Source organism: Lithobates pipiens, unplaced genomic scaffold, assembly GCF_037356315.1.
Source record: "Lithobates pipiens isolate NorthernLeopardFrog02 unplaced genomic scaffold, aLitPip1_a1.2 Scaffold_3, whole genome shotgun sequence".
NCBI classification, from domain to species: Eukaryota; Metazoa; Chordata; class Amphibia; order Anura; family Ranidae; genus Lithobates; species Lithobates pipiens.
In genome coordinates, this window is record NW_027507790.1 from 13,523,066 (window position 1) to 13,546,444 (window position 23,379).

Consider the following 23,379-nt stretch of genomic DNA (forward strand, 5'->3'; position numbering starts at 1 on the left):
GCAGGTGGTGTTTTTTTTTGGGGGGGGGGGGCAAACAAAACAAAACGCAGCCCCCACCACCACCACCACCACCCGCTGTCTTTACCCATGGCGGGCTTGGGGTAAGCTGCTCCAGTGTCCTCTCCTGGAGCAGCTTCCGCGGTGTCTCCTCTCTACTCCTCCTGGCGTTAGGCGTCCAATAGGATAGCCTGACATTTTGGCCAGTCGAGAAACCGGTTTCATACCTGCTTCCCGATTGGCCGAGAGGAGGATCAGTGTTGCGACAGCGAACTTTCATTTGCTATTGCAACACGCCTAGGTGGGCACCTGACGCAATGCTCTGCGTCCCGAGTCCACCCTAATTTGAAGCCTATTAGAGCCTATGGCTCTAAACAGGTTCTTCAAAAAAAAAAACCTGGCCACTCTAATGCATATGCCCGGTGACCCAAAAGGGGCCGGACACATGAATAGGGGGTGGCCGTGAATAGATTCATTCTATATATGAATCTATCCACTGCATATAGGTGGTATGGAGGATGGGATGGGGGGGGGGGGGGGGTGGCGGTGCCAATGTGCACCTAATGGACGGGCTACCCTTGAGTTACACTAGTATGCCACAAGTTATGATTATATGAAGGTGTGTCTTTATTGTTGGCTAGAATGTTTGTGTGCAAATGTCTTAGAACATTTCTTTGTTTATGTCAATAGCAACTAGAAAAACCTGATAACAATAGTGTCCAAAGTTGTGTCATTAGTCCTGATGCTTTTTGTATGTGTCCATCGTCCAGTTTGTACTTCTTTATTTCAAATAGTTCTCCTTATCACATATTATTTATACTGTTTTTAGTAGTACAATTTAGTATGTACCATTGGAAAGGGGTAACGTTACAGCTGGTCACATGCCAGTGTATAGTGCTTCCTGATTGCATTTTATAAAGAGGAAGTTTTGCAGTGTGCAGAGAGGAAATTCCTGCTTTATGGCATAGACTTTTATGTGGTGGTTTTATAACAATGCTTTGATATAGTTGGTAGTAAACATGCACAATTTAGAGTGGTTGGTTGTAAAGCTCTGAAATAAAAAATGAACATAGCCTATCGCTCTATAGTGTGAATTAGCTTCAATCCAAACTACCTTTAGTGTGGTTCCTATCTGCGCTCTGCTCCTTTCTCTGCTGTCTGCTTGAGTCACTTCTGACAGTTTATGCTAACACCACAGAATCCCAGGGGCTGCCCATAGCTCCCAACTGTCCCTGATTTTGAAAGACTGTCCCCGATTTGGAGCAACGTCCCTCTGTCCCTCTTTCCTCCTCATTTGTCCCTCATTTTGGTCTGATCTATATAGTTGTATATAAAATGCACTTTTTATCTTTTTAAAAGTGTTTCCCAGTGCTAAGCCTGTCGTCCAATTTCTAAATTGCTGCATTTATACATTTTAAAAGCCAATATAAAGGAATAGTAGTGGTAGAAAAAAAGCCCTTGAATGAATGAATGAAATATTTGTATAGCGCACAATGCGAACTGAATCGCCTCTAGGTGCTGTGGCGAGCTTTGATCATCTGATAAAAGAGGAAGGTCTTGAGTTTTTTCCTAAAAGCCAGGTGATTTGCCTCCAGGCGGATGTTGGTTGGTAGAGCATTCCATAGCCGAGGCCCTTGGACAGCGAATCTCCGATCCCCCTTGGATTTATACCGGGCTTTGGGCACGAGGAGGAGGTTTTTGCTGGCTGATCGAAGAAATGTAGATTTATTAAACTTTTTTTTTTTTTTTTTTGGTTAAATCTCCTTTAAGGGGGTGTGGCAGGGGCGTGTCCTATGCCTACGCATGTTTGCCAGTAGGTGTCCCTCATTCCCATCTCAAAATGTTGGGAGGTATGGTTCCCCCCCACTTCCCTATGAGACTGTAGAGGGGGTTGCATTCCTTCCCTCCAGGAATCTCAGGTTTAACATTACACTCGGCTCCCCCTGCTCTATGCTGTTCAGTGTGTGACATCAGATTACCACCCCCTGCCTTCTAGAGCTGAGAAATGCAGTGTAAACTTTGCATTTTGAAGGGCTGTAGAGAAGAGAGACAGAACTTCCAATAAGTGAACCAAGATTCTGCATGTCCAGGGCCTGTTGCAAATTTCTTCATGGAATACCATGAGTGCGGGAACAGATTTTTATAGTGAATCATTATGGTTAGGAGCAGAGCAGAGCAGCCCAGATTTAGATTTAGTCAAAGCCCAGATACTATACAAATACTCTTGCTCCAAACAAATGTATATTCAGGTCAGACGTCCAGGAGGTAGTGTAGGAAAGGGGGGGGGGGGTGGTGCTGTAACATGGGAATATGATTTGGAGATAATGCCCCAGGCATAAGGATCTGAGTTACAGATACCTTCAAAAAGTGTCATACTAGTTAGGGAAGAATGTATTCAGAATGTATGAAGTATCGAAAGATTTCCCTCGTTGGAAGTTGGACTTGATCTTTCAGGACAGAGAGCAAATACTATCTTTTGGTAATTCACAGTCTTTGCTTTCCGGAAATATACAATGATCTGTGCTTTAAGTACTTTTATGGCAAACAATGCAGATTTTTACACGTGTGCAAAAAAGTAGAAAATTGCTCTAGAACTGAAGTGCTTAAGAATATGTCCGTGATTGGAGACCACACATTTTGATTTTGGCAAGTCTGCACATGGAAAATGTAAAGAAAAAGATACACTTTTTTATGTATAGAAAGAATTGGGTAGGAGTGATGATAGGGGAAGGAGATTAGGCATGAATGGAGGGGGGCTGGACAGGTCAATAGGGGGAAGAGCAGCAGACAGGAATGTAGGGGAGGAAAAAGAGGGGAAAAATGGGCAGTCCAAGGACACCTTTACAGATTCACTGGATAGATTTTGCAACTCTAATTTCCCCTCTTTCTGACAAGCACCAAAAAATGCAAAAACAAGTCTTATCAGAACAAAGCCCTCTTTTGGTTAATTCATAGATATCAACAAATTATCAACAAACTAGCCCAATATGGGCTGAATCTCATTCCCTGTAGCTTTGTTGGCTCATCTTATATAGATTTATGTAAGTAATCTAACCTTTATAAGTGATTAACTTTGGATTTACTTGAGCCCTGTGGTGTTTGTTTTGTGCAGTGTCAAGAGGTGGGAAAGGTAAATGTTTCTCTTCGCTGTGAATTCATCAGAAGCACGCCAGATTGCAGTGACAGTGATGGATACATTAGTTACCTGGATGGGGCGTTCTGCAGCTTTTCTCCGCCATTCTTTGCGCTGGCTATCTTCTTGTATGTAAGTATATATTTACATCAACCTAGCAATGATTAACTCTTGTGAAAGACTTCAAATTTATATTGCCAAGATTGGGAAAGCTCACGCAAGATAGTTTGTAGCAAATAACTGGCTATGCGTTTTGCTTCTTCATTCATTTGATGATCAAGACTTGTTTTATAAGACAAGGCATATTGATGTTAATCTTCCAAGTTCCATAACTCCCTGAGAATTCATTCTGCCATTGGTTGCAAATATACTGGAGAGATTTTGCCTTTAAAGTGGTTCTAAAGGCAGAAGGTTTTTTTTATCTTAATGCAGCTGTCCGGGACTCTCCCTCCTGATTGGCTGAGACATGGAAGGTGCGCCATTGGCTCCCACAGCTATCAATTAAAGTTGGTTAGCCAATCAGGAGAGAGAGGGGGTGTGAAGTATCTGAATGGACACATGGAGCTGCAGCTCAGGTGCCCCCATAGCAAGCTGCTTGCTGTGGGGGCACTCGACTGGAGTGAGGGGCCAGGAGCATTGAAGAGGAGGATATGGGCTGCTCTGTGCAAAACCATCACACAGCAGGTAAGTATAACATGTTTGCTATTTTTAAAGAATAAAAAAGAGACTTTAGTATCACCTTAATGCTGTAAATGTTGATTGTATTAATTGAAATCTTTTTTAGGACTATGTTATTTCACATACAGTATTACTTAATATGTATCAAAAAAATGTACATGTTATTTGGTGCAGTATGTCTGTACAAAATTATACTGTGTTTCGGTATAGTTTGATTGCAGTATACACACATGACATTGTTTTCTAGATATGTCTCTATTCTGGACAACTGCGAAATGCTGATTCTAGTTCTGTTGCTGGAATGCATACTATACTTTTCATTAATTACTTTTATGCTAGCCTGACTTGGGCTAGATGAACTTGTTAATATGAATTCTAGCTGTTATAAGTAAGCACAACAGAAAATACATAAATCACTTTCTACCTAAAGTGGACCTGTCACAAGCTTACTGCTGCAGCTGCTACATTCATGAGTACGTAGCACTTTGTATACTGAAAATTAGGCAGTTTAAAGTCAGTCTGCTGAATAAAAGGATAGCTGTGATCAGCAACTGGCACAGAGCATAGTTATTCATCATGAATGTGACTACCACCGCTCCCAGCCTGTTTTCTAAACTGTTAAATCGATGGGTTCAGTTCCGCTTTGATTTACTACTGTTCAGGGGCTCTGGGCTTCAGCAAAATGGTAGCCTCCAGCAAGAAGAAACCGGAGCGATGCCGAAGGCAATTTACAGCACACACTAATTTTGGTAGCATAGTTATTAATGTGGAATGTATGTTCCTTGCTAAGGAACATTATTTTTTATCAAGTTGTTATAGGTAAAGTTCTGCTTTAACAATAATTTTCCAATTTCCCTTGGGATTAGTTATGTACTCTGTAAATCCAGAACTCCAGGCACAAATACTGCCTTAATAGCCACAAAAGATATCATTTGACTTTGTGTGCATACCTTTACGGACCCATACTTTTGTATGGTAATATATCAGAGACCTCATCACTATGCTGTAAACCTATGCAGAGGGCAGCTGTAAGTGGGACCCCGCTGGCTCCGCCCACTACAGGCTACCTACAGGAGGGGGCAGATACCAGAACAGTCACCCTGCACAAGGAGAGAGAGCAGCAGTGACCGGTCATTATTACAGGAAGCTCCTGCAGAGGCAAAGTTTCACACTAGGTTAATGTAGAGATCTGGAAAAAGAACACAGCCCCCCAAGATTCAAGTAAAAATACACATGCCACTTGTATTTAGACAATGTTTGCTTATCCCAGAATACAGCTTTCTGCAAGGTCCCCCCAGCTTTGAGCTTTAATATATAAAAACATGGTTTCCATTCATACTGAAAGTAGAAAACCCCTTGTCAAGTAGCTGGAGGTAAGCTTTGACTGTGTGGGGTTGTATTTGGGATTTGAATTGGTACAACAGTTACTAGATTCATTTTATCTCACCTCTTGTTTCCTGCATAGGCCCTGTGGCTTCTTTACCTCTTCATCATCCTTGCAGTAACTGCAGAGAAGTTGTAAGTATTTCAGTTGACTTTTTCTTTTCCTACATAGACCTGTCTGGTTGAAGATGATTTACAAAAAATGTTGAAGTGCTATAAACGTCCTAAATTTGCTCATTCCTGCCTTTTCCAACTAAGCAAAATTATACTTTGTTATAACTATTCAGCTTATACCTGCAGTTCAGGTAGATGTAAACCTAAAATCACAGATTGAGTACATCCCTCTGTCCCTCACAATAATCATTCTTCTGGCTTTTTTTTTTTCTTTATAAATTACAATGCATAAAAAATACCCATTAATTCTGCCAGTCCCATGTGGGCTTTCATGGAAGCAAATCTATGATACCATATGATACCATTGTAAAGGGCCCTCTTGAGTGCTTGTAATTAATTTATTAGCCTGTGACATCACAAGGTGATACATCTCCCACCCAGCCCTTCTGCTTCTAACTGGCCTTGGCTCCGTAGCCATGCTGACAACACTAAAAGCAACTGAACAAGATGCATGTAGCAACAGAGCAGACTGGTTTTAAGCATCTATGTTGTGGCGCTGGACAGTTGGGGAGTGCACAAACACACACTCCCCCATCCTTTGTAAGAGGGAAGTTAAGAGAAAAATTGGTCACATGAGCACTCAATAAAGTACATTTTCAGATATATAGGACATTTTTTTATTTGGCAATGTGTTTTTCTGGTTATAATAGATCATTTTAAACCAATAAAATTCCAACCTCGCGTACTTGGACATTCTCATGAATAATTATATTGCCTTATATATTGATTTATCGCCCTTGGGAACTCAAGTATTGACTTGAGGCCTAGTGTAGCTTACCCTCTCATATAGGTTGATTGAATAGGCTATTACCTATTGTGCTAGTCTTAGTTTCAGGCTTGCATCTGTGTACTCATTGTGACCTTTGTTAAGCACTACCTCTGAGCTATGACTTCACCCCCCCATACCCGCCCCCCATCCATGTTACAGTCTCACCACTGACCTCTTCTGTTTTTTTAACCCCTTACGCTCTATTTTCCCAACTTTACCTTCCTCGCTTATAGTCTCCACCAGTGGCGACCGGTGGTAATTTATTCTGGGGGGGTGGCAAATAGTTGCAACTGCCCCCCCGGCCAGGTGGGTCTGATGCACTTATCCCATCTATGGTGGGTAGTGCTTCTCCCGGCTGCTTCCCTTGCTTGGCAGTGATGGCTTTCCCTTCCCCTGCTCTCCACGGGCATTGCAGCAGCTTCTGTTCCCTCTCTCCTCCTCGTCGGCCAATTCAGACTCTTCTCTTTTTGGCCAATCGGAAAACAGGTTTCAGACCTGCTTCTGATTGGCCAGATTGAGGATCAGTTTTTCGATAGCGAATATTAATTTGCTGTTGTAACACCTGGCTAGACCTCTGGCTATAATCATGTGTTGTAATTCATGCGCCCGGCATCCTGAAAGGGGCCGGATGCATAAATAGGGGGTGGCAGTGTCCTAGGAAAATAGCGTCCGTGGATAGAGCATGGGAGTGGTGACCATAAATAGAGGAGGCAACCCTTCCGCCACCCCTAATGGATGGGCCGCCACTGGTCTCCACCCTTTTTCTTCTTTTCTTTTGACTGCCAGATGCTTACTTCTTGTGCTTGATATCACCATTGACCATAGACTTGAATATGTTTATTTTCTTTTGCTTATGTTTTGATAAAAGCCAACAAAAAGGCTAAATAAATTAAAATTTCTGAACTGTAAGCCGAAATAGTCATAGGACTCAGTAACTCATTTTGGATGGGACTACTGTCAATGTCTACATTGCAATGTCTTACAATAATTGTTTTTGTTTTTTATTGATTGTGTTTGATTTACCATTTTCCATTGCTTTTTTTTTTTTTTTTTAGCTTTTGTCCAAACTTGTCTGCAATCTCAAGAACACTCAGGCTTTCCCATAATGTGGCAGTATCCTTTTTTCAACTACCTAATTATGGTTTAAAGTTTTAGTTGTAATGTAGTATGTTTGTTTGTCCATGGGCACTTTTAGTTGTAGCTGATGTCAGTAGTGTATTAAGTACTGTAGTAGTCGGTATACTAATCAGCTACTACTAAAGGTGTCCATTGACACATGATGGCCTTCAAATCACTAATCCTCAAATGCCTACAGGGCAGCCTCCAATAGCCCCAAAACTGTTCATGGTGGAGAAAAAGTGACTGGACAGATAGAATACCTTTTCTGTTTTTCTTAGTTATAAGCAGTGCTGACATCTTCTGTGTGCTCCTCCTTCTCTGGCCCACATACTGTATTCCTGTTTTGAATTTAAGCCAAGAGACTGTGTGAGATAGTCATGTCCAAATGTTCTTTGATTTCCATAAGCAGTCCATATGCTAATAGTTTACGTACATTATGTTTTTGTTTTTTTTGTTTTTTTCTTTATTCAAATTTTTTCCATTGTACATTTCTAGCGTTTAAGCAATGGCCACACTTTACTATTGTGCTGTAATTGCACAATGGTAAATCGTTGTCTACATTGGTAGCATAACACAATGGGCCAGTCTGGAAAACAGGTTGACGTATTGATAAAGCAGACTTCCTTGACCATTTAACCTTCATGGTGTCACCTTTCTGGCCTTTGGGAATGGGGCCCCTGATGTTTTCAGTGCTGTGGCTGCGTTCTCAGACTCCCGGACTGCTGGGCTGGCTATTGGTGCTCTCTTTGGTATGTATTAAAACCAATAACATTTAAGATTGTGTTCAACTAACTTCCAAAAATGTCAGGTGTATGACCCATGTGACCTCTTTCCTAGGTGCTGGTGTATTTGTCACCACAGTCGTAGCTGGAGGCATCGCATTGGTAAAGCCATTCACTGCTGCTTCTCGTCCCTTCTTGAGAGATATCGTATTCTACATTGCTGCCATCTTCCTAACATTTTATGTGCTGTATCAAGGTTATGTGACCTTACCTGTTGTTCTAGGTGTGTATCTTTTTTTTTTTTTTCCCCCTCCCAGTCCTATTTTATTGAATTGTATTTCTGTTTCATTATCAGTCTTTACAAATGGTTTTATAGCTAGCAGTGACATTCCAGCTATTTATATGAACATATCTACCGTATTTATCAGTGTATAACACGCACAACAATTTTAGGAGGGAAGTTTAACCCATTCATGACTAAGCCTATTTTTGACATTTGGTGTTTACAAGTTAAAATCCATATTTTTCACTCGAAAATTACTTGGAACCCCCAAACATTATATTTATATATATATATATATATATATATATATATATATATATATATATATATATATATATATATATATATATATATATATATATATATATATATATATATATATATATATATATATATATATATATAATTTTTTTTTTTTTTTTTTAGCAGAGACTCTAGAGAATAAAACGGCGATTGTTGCAATATTTTATGTCACACGGTATTTGCGCAGCGGTGTTTTAAACGCAACTTTTGGGGAAAAGGGACACTTTCATGAATTAAAAGAAAAAACAAAACAGTAAAATTAGCCCAATTTTTTTGCATAATGTGAAAGATAATGTTACGCCAAGTAAATAGATGCCAAACATGTCACACTTTATAACTGCACGCACTCGTGGAATGACGACAAACTACGGTACCTAAAAATCTCAATAGGCAGCGCTTTAAAAAAAATTCCGGTTACCAGGTTAGAGTTACAGAGGAGGTCTAGTGCTAGAATTATTGCTCTCCCTCTGACGATCGCGGCGATACCTCACATGTGTGATTTGAACACTGTTTACATATGCGGGAGCGACTTCCGTATGCACTTTCTTTGCTTCGCGAGCTCGCAGGGACGGCAGGTGCTTTAAAAAAAGTTTTTGATCACTTTTATTGCTGTCACAAGGAATGTAAACATACCTTGTGACATATAGGTGGTGACAGGTACTCTTTATGGAGGGATCGGGGGTCCTTTACACTTCAAAGTATTCAGATGGCTGTTTTCGGCGACTCTGAATACTGCATATATTTTTAAATCCAGTCAAGGAGACTGGAATGAAGCCGCTTGCAGCTTTATTCCAGTTCCTCCCTAGCACCCAGAGGCATCGGATTCGCCATTGGTGCCATTTGAACGGGAGCACCGGTAAGAGCAGCGGGAGGCGGCGGGAGGGGGGGCGGATGTCCCCTCCCGCTCCTCTGGCATAACAGCCGAGCGGCTTTTAGCCACATTGGTTGTTATGGCTGGAAAGCCAATCGCCCGCTCTGAAAAATGGTACTGGGATGATGCCTGCAGGTGCGGACATCATCCCGGTATAACCCCCGGAAGCCGAGTACGCACATCTGCGTACGCTCGGCGGCAAGGGGTTAAGGGAAAAAAACGTACATTTTAGATAAAAAACTTTGAAGCAAAATTAGGGTCACAGCTCATCAATGCACCCTGCTTAGTGCCCATCTGCAACCATTAAATTGCCCAACAATGCAGCCTGCTCAGTGCCCATCTGCAGCCATTAAATTTCCCAGCAAGGCAGCCTGTTCAGTGCTCATCTGCAGCCTATAAATTGACCAACAATGCAGCCTGTTCAGTGCCCATCTGCAGCCTCACCTTTCCCATCATTGCAGCCTCGCCAGTGTTGGATTATACCTGCTGTCTCCGAGGAAAGAGGAGGAGTGAGCACCACTGAATTACATAGAGCTGCAATCTCCTGTACCCAGCACTCCGTCACTCACAGCCATGCCTCCTGGCCCTGCTCGTATGATAGACAGAACAGTGGCCCAATGTGGGGCCAGGAGGCGTGGCTGTGAGTCATGGATTTAAAACCTTGGCACCCCAGATGTTTTAGAACTACATTTCCCATGATGCTCCACTACACTGCAGAGTGCATGAGCATCAAGGAAAATGTAGTTCCAAAACATCTTGGGTGCCAAGGTTCGCCATCACTGCTATAGAAAAAAAACAGGGGGTGCTGGCGCTCAGAAAACCAATGTGAATAAGATGATTAGGGATTGAACAATTGATAAGATTAATGCAAAAGAGAAAAACCATTAATGGCATAAATATGAAGTAATTATAGGGCAAGTGTCCAAACAGAAAAGGTTAAAAGTACTTGGGATGTAAGACATGTCCAATCACTGGTTCTTGCTTGATAGATGGGCAATGGATGCATGCACTATCACGGAGGGCTGCTCTTCTCCAGAGTGAAGCCGACTCAGAATCGTCAGAAAAAAACAAAAATAGGAGAGCGCCACTCATCAGAAAAAAACAAAAATAGGAGAGCGCCATCAGTGCTATGGTTGATAGGCTTAGCTCTGTTCCTGTGTGCTCAATGAAGGGGTGGGGGGGGGGGGGGTGTTCCCTTCCCTTCCCCTTCCCTCCACAGCTCTCACTGATCTGTGCAGAGTGTAACTTCAGCTCTCTGTCCCCTGCTTTTTGAAAGGTCACACAAGCTGTAAAAATTCTGAACTTTGAACGACTGTAGAGAGGAGAGACAGCTGCAGGTAAACGGATACAACTTTATGTAGAAGGATTTGTTTTATCTCTGTGTATCACCTGAGATCCATCGTTTTATTTGGTATGTGTGAAAATTTACAACTACTTTAACACGGTAGTAAACTCCCCCCCCCCCCCCCCCCCCCCACCCAAAAAAAGAAATAAAAACTTTCCCCCTGCAAGGCAATAATATAATGTGCTAGTATGGATCCCATACTAGTACATTATGAAAGACTTACCTTAAGTTTAAGCCCTCCAGTGGTGCACTGTCACAGCTGACAGGGCTTCCATCTTTACCTGGTCTTCCTTCCGGGTTCATGGGCCTTGGACATTTGAATGGCTGAGCCACAATGACATCACTCCCACTCATGCACACAGGAGCCATGGCACAGCACTCTGAAGGGACAGCATGCCATCCCTTCAGAGCACAGTACACATGCGCCGGTGGCATCACTGACTGCAGAAGTAGTGAATATCTCCTAAATGGTGCATGTTCATTTTATTATAAGCTTACCTGTAGGTACAAGTGAGTAAGCAGTGTTTACTACCACTTTAATACTTCCAGTGGTGTATGTAATTTCATCCACTATATATCATACAACATGTTATTACTTTAATTTTGGCTGTATATACAGCTGGTTCTGTATTTACTTTTATGCGCTTTTCAGTGATGGTTGAAAATTCCCCAGTTACATCTAACCCTTTTGTATAGAAACACTAAGTTCCTGTACTTTGTTTTCTGCATTTACTAAATTTCTATGCATCACCTAAAGTAAAAAGCTTGTATTACAGCCTTAATGCCTGTGTCTTTGGTAGACAGTGAGTGGCCTGCAAAAAAATATTCAAGAATAATGGCGAGATTACTTCTGTTATTACTTCTGTTTATATTTGCACCTAAATTAAAGGTGAAATGTTTAAGCTGTATTACTCTTACAGGGTCTAATTTTCTATTTTGTTCCCATAGTGTATCTACTGATGTATGTGGCTTATGTTCTTGTGGTGGTGCTCTCCACCTGGATCTATCAGAGGATGCGCCATCAGTCGTTGGCTGCCCCCAGCTTAAGCGAGCCAGGTAACATATTGGTTATTTTGTTGTTTCCATTTTGCTCTAACCTCATCAAGCGTATCACAAATGACAATTCCACAACCGTTCGAGTGACAGCTGGGAAGGTAACCCATATGCTGGTATATGTGGGCAAGTTAGAAGAAAACTGGTTTCACGCTGCGGTTGTAATCCAATAAAATGTCCTTTATTCTTCAAACCTGGAACAATAGTGTAGGATAGGTTATGCCGCGTACACACGATCAAACAAGCGGGTGGAAAAATCCGGCAAACTTAAGTCCGCCGGACAATCCCCCCATGTGTAGCCTCCGACATACTTTTTTGACCCGAAAGCCCCGCCACCTGGTATGGACTTAAAGGGGAACCCCAATGCCGAAAAAAATCGGCTTAGTGGTCCCCCCAAAGTCCACAACAGACCCTTGTCCGAGCACGCTACCCGGCCGGCCAGGAAAGGAGGGGCAAGCGAGCGCCCCCCCCCCCTCCGAGCCGCACCAGGCCGCGTGCCCTCAACATGGGGGGTGCCTTGGGGAAGTGGGGCCGCGCGGCCCCCCCCACCCCAAAGCACCTTGTCCCTATGTTGATGAGGACAAGGGCCTCTTCCCGACAACCCTGGCCGTTGGTTGTCGGGGTCTGCGGGCGGGGGGCTTATCGGAATCCGGGAGCCCCCTTTAATAAGGGGGCCCCCGGATACCGGCCCCCCACCCTATGTGAATGAGTATGGGGTACAATGTACCCCTACCCATTCACCTGTAAAATAAAGTACAAAAAAAAACACAACACACAAGATAAAATAATTTATTGCACAGCTCCGGGGGTCTTCCGTCTTCGGGGGTCTTCTCGCCGGACTCCTCCGCTATCTTCTTGTAGCTCTTTTACTAGCGGAGGAGCCCGGCATTCTTCTTCGTCGCCGCGGCCTCTTCTTCCGACTTCGGGGGTCTTGTCCCCCTCTTCGGTTCTTCTGCCGGGCCACCGCACCTTCTTATAGCTCTTTTACAGGCGGTGGCCCGGTCTTCTGTCGCCGCCGCCTTCCGTTCTTCTTCTTCTTCTCCTGGAGATGTTGACTCGACGTTCTCTCCGGCCGCAATGCCAGGGACGCGCTGCGCTGCGACTTACATAGGGACAAGGGGCGGTGTCACATGGGTTGATGTCACATGGGTTGATGTCACATGGCGACAGTCCCAGCATCCTCCGGGACTGTGACATCGTAAGGGGGCGGGGTCACCATGTGACACCAACCCATGTGACATCAACCCATGTGACACCGCCCCTTGTCCCTATATAAGTCGCAGCGCAGCATGTCCCTGGCATTGCGGCCGGAGAGAACGTCGAGTCAACATCTCCAGGAGAAGGAGAAGAAGAACGGAAGGCGGCGGCGGCGACAGAAGACTGGGCCACCGCCTGTAAAAGAGCTATAAGAAGGCGCGGTGGCCCAGCAGAAGAACCGAAGAGGGGGACAAGACCCCCGAAGTTGGAAGAAGAGGCCGCGGCAACGAAGAAGAATGCCGGGCTCCTCCGTTAGTAAAAGAGCTACAAGAAGATAGCGGAGGAGTCCGGCGAGAAGACCCCCGAAGACGGAAGACCCCCGGAGCTGTGCAATAAATTATTTTATCTTGTGTGTTGTGTTTTTTTTTTTGTACTTTATTTTACAGGTGAATGGGTAGGGGTACATTGTACCCCATACTCATTCACATAGGGTGGGGGGCCGGTATCCGGGGGCCCCCTTATTAAAGGGGGCTCCCGGATTCCGATAAGCCCCCCGCCCGCAGACCCCGACAACCAACGGCCAGGGTTGTCGGGAAGAGGCCCTTGTCCTCATCAACATGGGGACAAGGTGCTTTGGGGTGGGGGGGCCGCGCGGCCCCCCCTTCCCCAAGGCACCCCCCATGTTGAGGGCACGCGGCCTGGTACGGCTCAGGAGGGGGGGCACTCGCTCGCCCCTCCTTTCCTGGCCGGCCGGGTAGCGTGCTCGGACAAGGGTCTGTTGTGGACTTTGGGGGGACCCCCACGCTGATTTTTTTCGGCGTTGGGGTTCCCCTTTAAGTTCATACCAGGCGGCGGGGCCAGCAACGTCTCCTTCGCGGGCCCCGCCTACCTGGAGACGCGCTCGAAATGAGCGGACTTTCCTCCGCGTGTGTGGGCGAGTCCGTTCATTTCAAAAGTACGGCGGATAGTATGGCGGACTTAGTACGCCGTATTAGTCCACTGAAAAAGTGCCGTGTGTGGGCAAGTAGCCCGTTCGGAAAGTCCGACGGACAGTCTGGCGGGAAGTCCGCCAGACTAAGTACGTCGGACAGACGGCTACGTGTGTACGCGGCTTTACAGTTGACATGTTTCGCATGCAGGAGTGTTGACTAAGCACCCTCCGCCTGTACAGGAGTTCAAATGGCGAAACGCCCGTTGACTCTTGGGGCACCTCTCTGTAAGAAAACAGCAGATGAGGCAGATATCGTTCCCGGTCCTTGCCCTGGGATTCCACAAAGGTGCATAACATTTTGTTTCAAGGTGCCATTGAAACGCTCGCTCAAGCCGTTTGTTTGTGGATGATAAGGACTGCCCATGATATGCACCATCTGTATTTTCAGACAGAGCGCTTGCATCAAGCCAGACACAAACTGAGGGCTTTGATCGCTAATGAGCTCGGCTGGAAATCCCACTCTTGTGAAGATCCCCAGCAGAGCATCAGCGACCTTGTCTCCGTGAAGGGAAGAGAGAGCCACAGTCTCTGGATAACGCGTGGCATAGTCGACAACTGTTGGGATATAACCTTTGCCTGAACTTCTAGCAATGGCTAGAGGCCCAACAATATCCACTGCCGCTCTCTTAAAAGGTTTCTCACAGGCAAAGGTTGTAGCGGAGCCCCGTGTACATCTCCTACCTTGCCAGCCTGACAGGTAACACGGGAATGACAGTAGTCAGCTATGTCAGCAAGCATGGTAGGCCAATAAAAGTTATGTATCAGCTGCCCTCGTGCCTTTGTGATGCCCGAGTGCCCTGCTAGGAGAATCTCATGAGCCACTTTTAGCAACTGTCCCCTGAATTGACTGGGTACAACAAGCTGCCTCTTATTTAATGTCAGTCTCATTCACTTCTGCAGGCAAACCCTCTCTGTACAGTTTTTCCTTTGTCCCAGTAGATCTTTTGTTTGTCATTCTCTGCAGGAGGCGATCAACTAGACTCCTGAGCTGCTCTAGTGTTTGTCTGCAGTGCTGGCTTAAAGGCATAACCACAAGCAGTCCTGTGGCAAACAAAGACAGCTGCTGAGGATCAACAGAGGTGGAGTCCACTAGGTCAGAACAAGTAGAGGGCCCAGGGACCACCTCCTGCTGTTCTGCGACCAGGGCCTGCGCCTCAGCTGCCTTTGCAGCACTGCGAGTGACCACCAATATTGGCAATGCATTATCATCATCATCTTCATCACATTTAGCATTTACAGTTGTAGCATCATTGGAACATAGGTCTGTTTCCGTCACAGGCAAGGGGGTCTCCTCTCTGTTCTTTGAAGAAGGAGGACCTGGTACTTCCACTCCACCCTCCCCAGGTTGCCCAGATATTAATCCCACATCTGTACACAGTACCTTGGGGGGTCCAGAGGGTTCCGTGGGGGAGGTTCCCTAAATCTGTACCCAACAACACAGCAGTGGGGATCTCAGAGATATCCACCTCTCTAATCCCACTTCCTGCACCCCAATCAATGAACACACATGTACGGGGTATGTGGGAACGGATCCCCCAAACTCCAGTGACTGTAACAAACTTCTCTGGGATGATGTCAGTTTCTTCTATCACCTCTGGTCTGACCAATGTGATTTCAGCTCCGGTGTCTCGAAAACCAGTTACAGTCCGGGTGCCGATGATGACTGGCTGCAAGTCGGTATTTGTTCCTTGAGGTTTCCCACTGACGAACAGCACAACAGAAGGGTTGCTGGCTGGTGGGCCAGATGATGTGGTCTTCTTCTGCTCAGGGCACTGAGTCCAAAGATAGCCGAGTTCTCCACAGGTGTAACATCTGCTGTTGTCATTCAGGAATGGCTTGGCACCGAAACTGCAGGTGCCAGCCACTGAGGAACTTGGGTTGCAGGCGGAGTAGTGGTTGCCATGGGTGATTTCCTCCTTTCCAGCCATTCATAGGAGCCATGTGATGGTCAGATACCCGACTGTTGATATGCGTATCTGCCAGTTCGTCTGCTGCTTTAGCAGAGGTTGGCTTCCACTCCAGCACAAACAGTTTGACGCCTGTAGGACAGATGTGCAAAAGTTGATCTTCAATCATAAGCTCTTCCAGGGACTCCAAAGAATTGGCTTTCAAGCCTTTAGTCCATTGCCAGAATGTGGTGCTTAAGTAACTTACCACATCCATATATGACTCCTCAGGCCTGTTTTGCAAGCACCTAAAACGCTTCCAGTACACTTCCAGGGTTAACAAACTTTTGGATGATTGCAGCCTTTACGGCCTCATAATCGTTGTCCTGCTCTGCTGGTAATTCAACATATGCATCCAGGTCCTTTCCTCGCAGCCCTGGCATCAGGTACCAGGCCCATTTTGCTGGGGGCAGATGGTACTGACAGCAAGTTTTTTTAAACGACAGTACATTAATGTCACTATCCTTTTCCATAACTGGAAATTGGGCTGCCTGGCTCACACGCAGAGAGGCATCCCTGTGCTCTAGGGATGCGGGGTTCTTAGCCTGTCTTTGCTGCTGGAACCGATCCATCTCCAGTTTGTGCGGACAATCTGTCTCCCTCAGCGCAGCATCTCTCTCAGCCCAGCATTCTGCAGCTTCTCTCTCAGCCTGGTGTTCCTCCCTCTCAACCGCAGTCCTGCATTCCTCTCACTCAGCCGCAACCTGCCGCTCAAGAAACTGCAGGTATCCCACAGTATCCATCTCCCTGATGTGTTGTAGCGTTTCCTGCACTTGAGGAGAGTCTATGCTGTTTTCAGGCAATCTGGGGCTGGCCTGCTCATGCTGTAGCTTGGAGGTGACATTCGGTGATACCTCAGTGTCAGTCTCTGCTTGCCCATCCTGCGAGGCCATCTCTGAACTACTGGGCTCTGAAGTAGAGAAGGAGAATCTTTCTAGCTCAGGTTCCCTCTGGTTCTGGTCTGCCCAAATATCGAACTCCTGTAGGGCATGAATCACACCTTCACGATTTTTGCTGCCGATGTCAATTCCTCTTAATGCACACTCAGCAGTCAGGTAATTTTTGCTCATCTTCTTATATTCTGATAACCCAGGCATTTTGCAAGCAGAAAAGATAGAACAGAAAGCAGAGATAGAAAGGAGCTGTAGGAAATGGCTGGTGCTGTATGAGACAATGGCTCTTTTGAAGTGAGCCTGAGTTATGAGCTGAGCCTATGAATTCCATGAATTAAGGCAGAAGGGAGAGGGTTAAGATTACTGCTGTGATGTGTACCTCCTCTGACAAACCGTCATGGCTGGCATATGATTCCTGAACAAAAGGGCCACTCGCTACAGCTTTTTGGGGTTTCTAGTACATGATATCATTAGACGTACTGCCTCTGCTGCACTGAAATACTAAGCAGTGTTGCTGGTCCTACCCAGTTCTTCTTCTTGTGTTTTTTTTTATTTTTTGTTTTTTTTGTTTTTTGGGCAACAGAAGTCTTCCCTCCTATGGTATGGAGAAAAGAATGGGGTGTTCTGTAATCCAGTAGACGAGAACTGGGCAGAGATAACAACACTGCATGGCATTTCATAGCAGCAGAGAACACTGCATTGTGATCTCAAATCTATGCTTAGAAGCATGCTTTTATGTGTTTTATGTATTTTTCCTTGACGTCTACTTTTTAAGGGTTATAGGAAGTGGATTGGTGATTAAAGTATAACTAAAGGCAATTTTTTTTTTTTTGGAGAGCGATTAGAACACCTATCAGTTTCTATTGCTGTCTGTGCCTCCGTTAGGGAGATTTGCCCTCTCTATTTGTCCTGTTTTAACATTATCATTGAAAGTGAAAGTAAGAGACCCCCAGAACAGTAAGAGAGGACATTTCCAGTGGGGACCTGAGGGTTCCTAAGGAATGCCAATAATTTGCAGGGATTTCCTCTCACTTCCTGTTTGGCTGTGGGACAAGAAATTAAGGGAAATCTCTGCAATGGGACACAAATGGCGGTAGAAAAAAAAATATCTGACAAGGGTTATAACACTCCCTTTCTCTATCCAAAATTGTAAAAAAAACATTTGGCTTATAATACTTCTAAGCTCACTGGTGAACTTCACTATGCCTGTGGCAGCAAATAAGCTAACTTTTTTTTCCTGTAGATTTTTAGGAAATTAAAGAAAGGGTACATGGGCAACCTTTTAACTTAGCTTCGGTAAACCACACGGTGGCCCTTGAAATCCATATACTCAGCTTTTAATTTAAAGAGCTGTTGGGTACATAGTGTAGAGCTATTTAATGGTAGCATAACAAAAGTAAAATTCCTTGAAGGAATCAGTTATGAGTTATACCACACAGTAGTTAAACTAAGATTGATCCTGTTAAATCAGCCTTTTTTTTTTTCCTTTTTTATGTCCTGTATTTCCTCTTTCTATAATTAGATCTTCTGACGGACAATGAAGAACCTAGGGATTCCACTCCTCATGGCTCTGAGTTTGGTATGATCATTTTTAGTTTCTGTATTTCCTACCAGTTGAGACAGTTCTGTGTTCATAACTTCATGGTAAACATTTCGATTGTAATGTACAGTCTGGAACTGCCTGGAGTGCTGCTGAATTGCAGATTTTACTTGAAGCTCCATGTCAAATTTGTGAAAACAGACATTAAACTGCACCCATAAAATACAATGGAGGCATTTATACCGTCATTCAGCTGAAAAACAGAAAAATTATGTACTTTTCAATAATATATAATAGAAACCAAAAATATGCAGTGGTTCAAATAAAAAAAAACTACACCTGACACTTTTTCATTTCAATATTTATTTTCTGCATTAGCTTAAAATGCTTGTTTTTTATCCTGTTTGAATTTTATAAATAAACCCAAATTGTCCTTGGTAAAAAGCACTGTTCTGCATCAAGCAAGGCTCCAGCACCTCATGGTAGTGTTTAAGCTTGCCTAGGCCATCTTGTCTCTCAAATATTCCTCTTGGCTGGTAGGGCAGCCCATAATTTTATTTATTACGGGTATTTATGTAGCGCCAACAATTCACGCAGTGCTTTAAATATTGTATTCACATCAGTTCCTGCCCTGCAAGTGCTTATTATCTTGGGTTACTACCTCACACACACATACTGGGAACTATTCAAATAGGAGCTAATTTAAAGAGGAACTTTGATCTTTAAAAAAAAAAAAGTTAAAGTCAGCAGATTTAGAATATTTATTTATTTATTTATTTTTTAAGCAATGAGTTGCATTAGGGTTCTTTTTATTGAAATTCCCCATAAAGCAGACTGTGCATCAAAATGCAAGGTCCACCTGTTAGTTATCCAAACTACTGTGTAAAACTGGCACGTGAAACAAACAATGGGCCTTCCAGTAAGATCCAGGATACGCCTCACATTGCTTGAGCATCCCAGGATCTTAGTGGAACATCTGGGATTGCCCTCTCTCATTCCACCGCCCTGGGCGCAAGGGCCACATGAATTGGCCTGGAGGGCCCTCTCTTAGTCGCCACAAGTGATAGCCAAGTTGTAAGGCAAGTAAATCCACGGGGAGTGGAGGGCGAGAGCCAAAGGTGGTTGAACTCCATTATACCGCATTCTGGCTAAAAAAAAAAAACATGGGTGCAAGGACCACATAAAAATGGCCTGGAGGCCTCTCTCTTAGTCTCCACAAGTGATAGCCAAGCTGTAAGGCAAGTATATTTTTGTTATTTTTCTTTTCTTGTGTGATTTTTATTTTATTTTTTTGTGGTGATTTGATGAAGGATGGTGGTGTAATTAGGATGGCATTGGCATTTTTGTATGTGTGCACTATAATCTTTTGTTCTAATTAGGATTGAATTCCTGTTTAGTCTAGGGGGCATATAATACAGTAGGAGTGTCAAACTCAATTCTATCGTGGGCCGCCTCAGCAATTATAGTTGCCCTCAAAGAGCCATTGTATCTGTAAGATTATATACATTTATCTAGGGCTTTTTTTTATCCAAAAAATAGGTGCAGGAACTCAACCACGCCCCACCCACTAACCTGCATAGAATAGTGGGTGTGACCAAATTGCACTAACAGTGGGAGGATCTGGGAGTTCAGGGATGCGCTGTGTACAGAGTGCAGTTTCAGGAGTGCACTACGCACAGAGTGCACAGTTCGGGGGTGCACAACGCAGGACTCAGGGTTGCACGACATGCATGGCTCAGGGCTCAGCTCTCTTTCACAGACTGTCCACATCTCACTTCCACCCCTTCTCAGCGCTGACCTCTGAACTGCTCTCCCCTATTCCCCACCTCTGCACACATTTCCCTACACTGTCCTCATCTCTCCCTCCCCCCCCCCCCCCCCAAAAATCTTCCTCTTCTTCCTACATCTCGCCTAACTGGCCCGACACTAGCACCTCCGGGCAGTGTAGGCAGCTCCACCTCTCTCTCACTTGCAGGGAGATCGATGGTTCACATCTATCACTCAGACACAGATAGGGATCACAGTAAAGTTTGGCACATGATGCCCCAGCCCACACTGCACCTACATCTCCCTTGTCCCCATCTGTGAGAGCTGCAGAGAGGAAAGCTTTCCTTGTAAACACAGAAGGCTTCTGTGTTTACAATTGACAGTGGGGAGCGGAGGGCGAGAGCTGGAGGTGTTGGAACTCCATTTCACCACATTCCAGCTACAAAAAAAATCCCTTGGTGCAAGGGCCACATGAAATGGCCTGGGGGGCTGGATTCAGCCCGCAGGTCTTGTGTTTGACCCATGTGTAAGAGTATTGCTTACTTTAATCCTGAGTCCCCCAAGCTTCTGTCATGCCAGCTCTAGTAGTCATGACCGGTCCTACAAAGCTATAACTTTTCTACAGTCTAGTGGCTGCCCCTCGTCGATGTCACATTGTACATTGCAGGGCCAGCGACCACCACACTGGTCCCGCATTGTACGTAATGAAAAGAGCACCGGCTCCTGGGGTAGCAAGGAATATAGCAAATATTTCTTTCCTATTCACCCCTACACTAAATGAGCATTGGACCAGGGATGAGTGCAACCAAAATTTTTATTTTTGGTAATTATCCTGTATTCAAATTTAATATTACATCTTTTTCAGATCACTTGTGTGTAGTTGTAGTCCTGAAGTGAGGACCGTATCAGTTGCAAGAGATAAAAAATAATTCTTTATACAGGTGATGAGTATCGACCATTAATACCAGTGCAGCAGGGAACCTGGCAGATCCTCCTGGAATCTCTAAATCCAGTGGATGCAAGGAAGTGGAGGCAAAAACCTTGGCATTGGAAAATTCTAAAAGTTGCAAAGGTAACAAAAAATCAAGGGGGCTAAAAGACTGGACAAGTCCTTCCATCTGTAATTAAATTAACTTCATTTTTTAACCACTTATTCCCACCCAGTTCCCCATAGAGGTGCTGCTTCGTATCTCTGTCCCTGTGGTGGACCCTGACAAAGAGGATCTCAACTGGCAGAGGCCTTTAAACTGCATTCAACTAATCACCAGTCCTCTTCTCTGCGTCTTCTGTCTAAATTCAGGAAGATGTGAGTACCCACAAAAATGCAATTTCTTATGGTAAACAGTCGCTATCTCAACTTTTTATATATATATATATATATATATATATATATATATATATATATATATATATATATATATATATATATATATATATATATATATATATATATATATATATATATATATATATATATATATATATACATACATACATACATACATACATACATACATACATACATACATACATACATTTACAATATATGAACTAGCGCTATGGAAAGTGTATATTACAACCAAGTGTACAATTCATGCACTTATAAGACTACAATAAGAATCCACATCTACTAAAATACATGTAGGTGAGAGCTGCGCTGGAAATTGAAAAAAATAAAGTGTACAACGTACAATAGGCAAAGTGACATTTATATTTGCATTCCCTATTTATTCTGGCTGGCCTTTGGGGACATTGGGGAGCCGTGCAGGGACACATCACACACTCTACATACTGGTGTCGGTTAGGCACCACTAATTGTGATTTTTTTTTTTTTTTTTTTAACCTGCCGAGTCTTTGTGGATGTTTTAGTGTGGAATAAAGTTTTTATAGTGCACAATGATGATTCCTCTTGTTTGATTCTGAGCACATATAGAGTAAAGGCTGATGGTGAAGGAGCACCAGGAGAGAAGGCATGGAGCCAGCTGGAATGTTTTTTTGCAGAAATCGTGTATTGACCCTTGATATCCAGGGTCCAAAGCTCTAGTCAGTTAGTAGTGTGGCCACAGGGGGAGCTTTTGAGCTGGTCTCTATGCATGGAGCACTTTTCCTATAAGTGGAGTTGGCACTTTATGTGACGCATGGACACTTGACCCCATACGTCATCATTTGAGTTGCTTTTTTTGGATCACACAATTCATTGTATATTCACATTGGGATTTATTTATTCGATTGAGTTTTCTGTCCATTATATGTTGTACACTTTATTTTATTTCCAGTGCAGTTCTCACTTACTTATTTTGGTAAATGTGGACTTTTATTGCAGTCAATTTTATTTATTTTTTTAGCCGGTTGCTTACCGAAACATTATTTCGAAGTTCTCACATTAAACATGTAAGTGTCTTTCCTGTTATTTCGAGAAATATAAGTGTTACTTTCTTCCACCCATAGATGCACTGTACCTTATTCAGGGCACAGTGCCCATCTGGGCTCTTATGGTGATCATTGGAACTCCACTGGCAGTCGTCATATTTTTCACCACTGAGAATACCCAACCACCCAAGTACTACTTTGTAAGAATCTGATTAAAAGACAGGTTTTGTTCATTGTACTCCAGTGTGTGTATGCTTCATGTTTATTGCTTTCTCTTACTGTCTCCTCAGCTGTTCTCCTTCTTGGGATTCATTGCCAGTGCTCTCTGGATCAGTGCTGCTGCAACTGAAATTGTTAACCTGCTACGCACTTTTGGAGTTGTTTTCAGGCTGAGTAACACAGTCCTGGGGCTAACCTTGCTTGCCTGGGGGAACAGTATTGGGGGTTAGTAACAACATGTCTTCTATAGATATCTCTCTATATTTGTGAGTAGTTTACCTAAATTTACAGAAGTTGGAGAATTTGTAACCCTCTAGAGCTGGGCAGTACCACATATAAGGAGATAAATGAATGGTAGTACTGTGTGAGTCTGGATAATCCTATGGATGTCAGTAGATGAAGTGTCTATTTTATAACCTTGTTTGCATTAGTGATACTTTAATAACACACAAGCCAATATGATGTCCACTCAGTTTTCAGTTGGGTGGGGTGAAAGAGTAGCTGGGTGGTCCAAAAATGACAGCTCCCCAAAGTCCTCAAAACATTCTAGGAGCAAACAGCCACATAGATGACATTAAAGCGGAACTTCACACTCTCATTAAACGTTGACTATTTGAATTCATTAT

At 43.9% G+C, this 23,379-nt stretch overlaps 1 protein-coding gene across 1 annotated transcript in view; it reads left to right on the plus strand.

Moving 5' to 3' along the window:
• The window catches only part of SLC8B1 (solute carrier family 8 member B1), an 82,858-nt gene that overhangs the window by 46,489 nt on the left and 12,990 nt on the right, over positions 1 to 23,379 (plus strand). Inside the window, exons 4-14 of the mRNA XM_077461282.1 lie at positions 3,110 to 3,262; positions 5,274 to 5,326; positions 7,190 to 7,247; positions 7,897 to 8,002; positions 8,091 to 8,258; positions 11,726 to 11,833; positions 18,380 to 18,436; positions 21,106 to 21,236; positions 21,329 to 21,470; positions 22,613 to 22,734; positions 22,825 to 22,978. Of these exons, the coding sequence (XP_077317408.1) occupies positions 3,110 to 3,262; positions 5,274 to 5,326; positions 7,190 to 7,247; positions 7,897 to 8,002; positions 8,091 to 8,258; positions 11,726 to 11,833; positions 18,380 to 18,436; positions 21,106 to 21,236; positions 21,329 to 21,470; positions 22,613 to 22,734; positions 22,825 to 22,978 (1,252 nt within the window). The remainder of the gene's footprint in view (positions 1 to 3,109; positions 3,263 to 5,273; positions 5,327 to 7,189; positions 7,248 to 7,896; positions 8,003 to 8,090; positions 8,259 to 11,725; positions 11,834 to 18,379; positions 18,437 to 21,105; positions 21,237 to 21,328; positions 21,471 to 22,612; positions 22,735 to 22,824; positions 22,979 to 23,379) is intronic.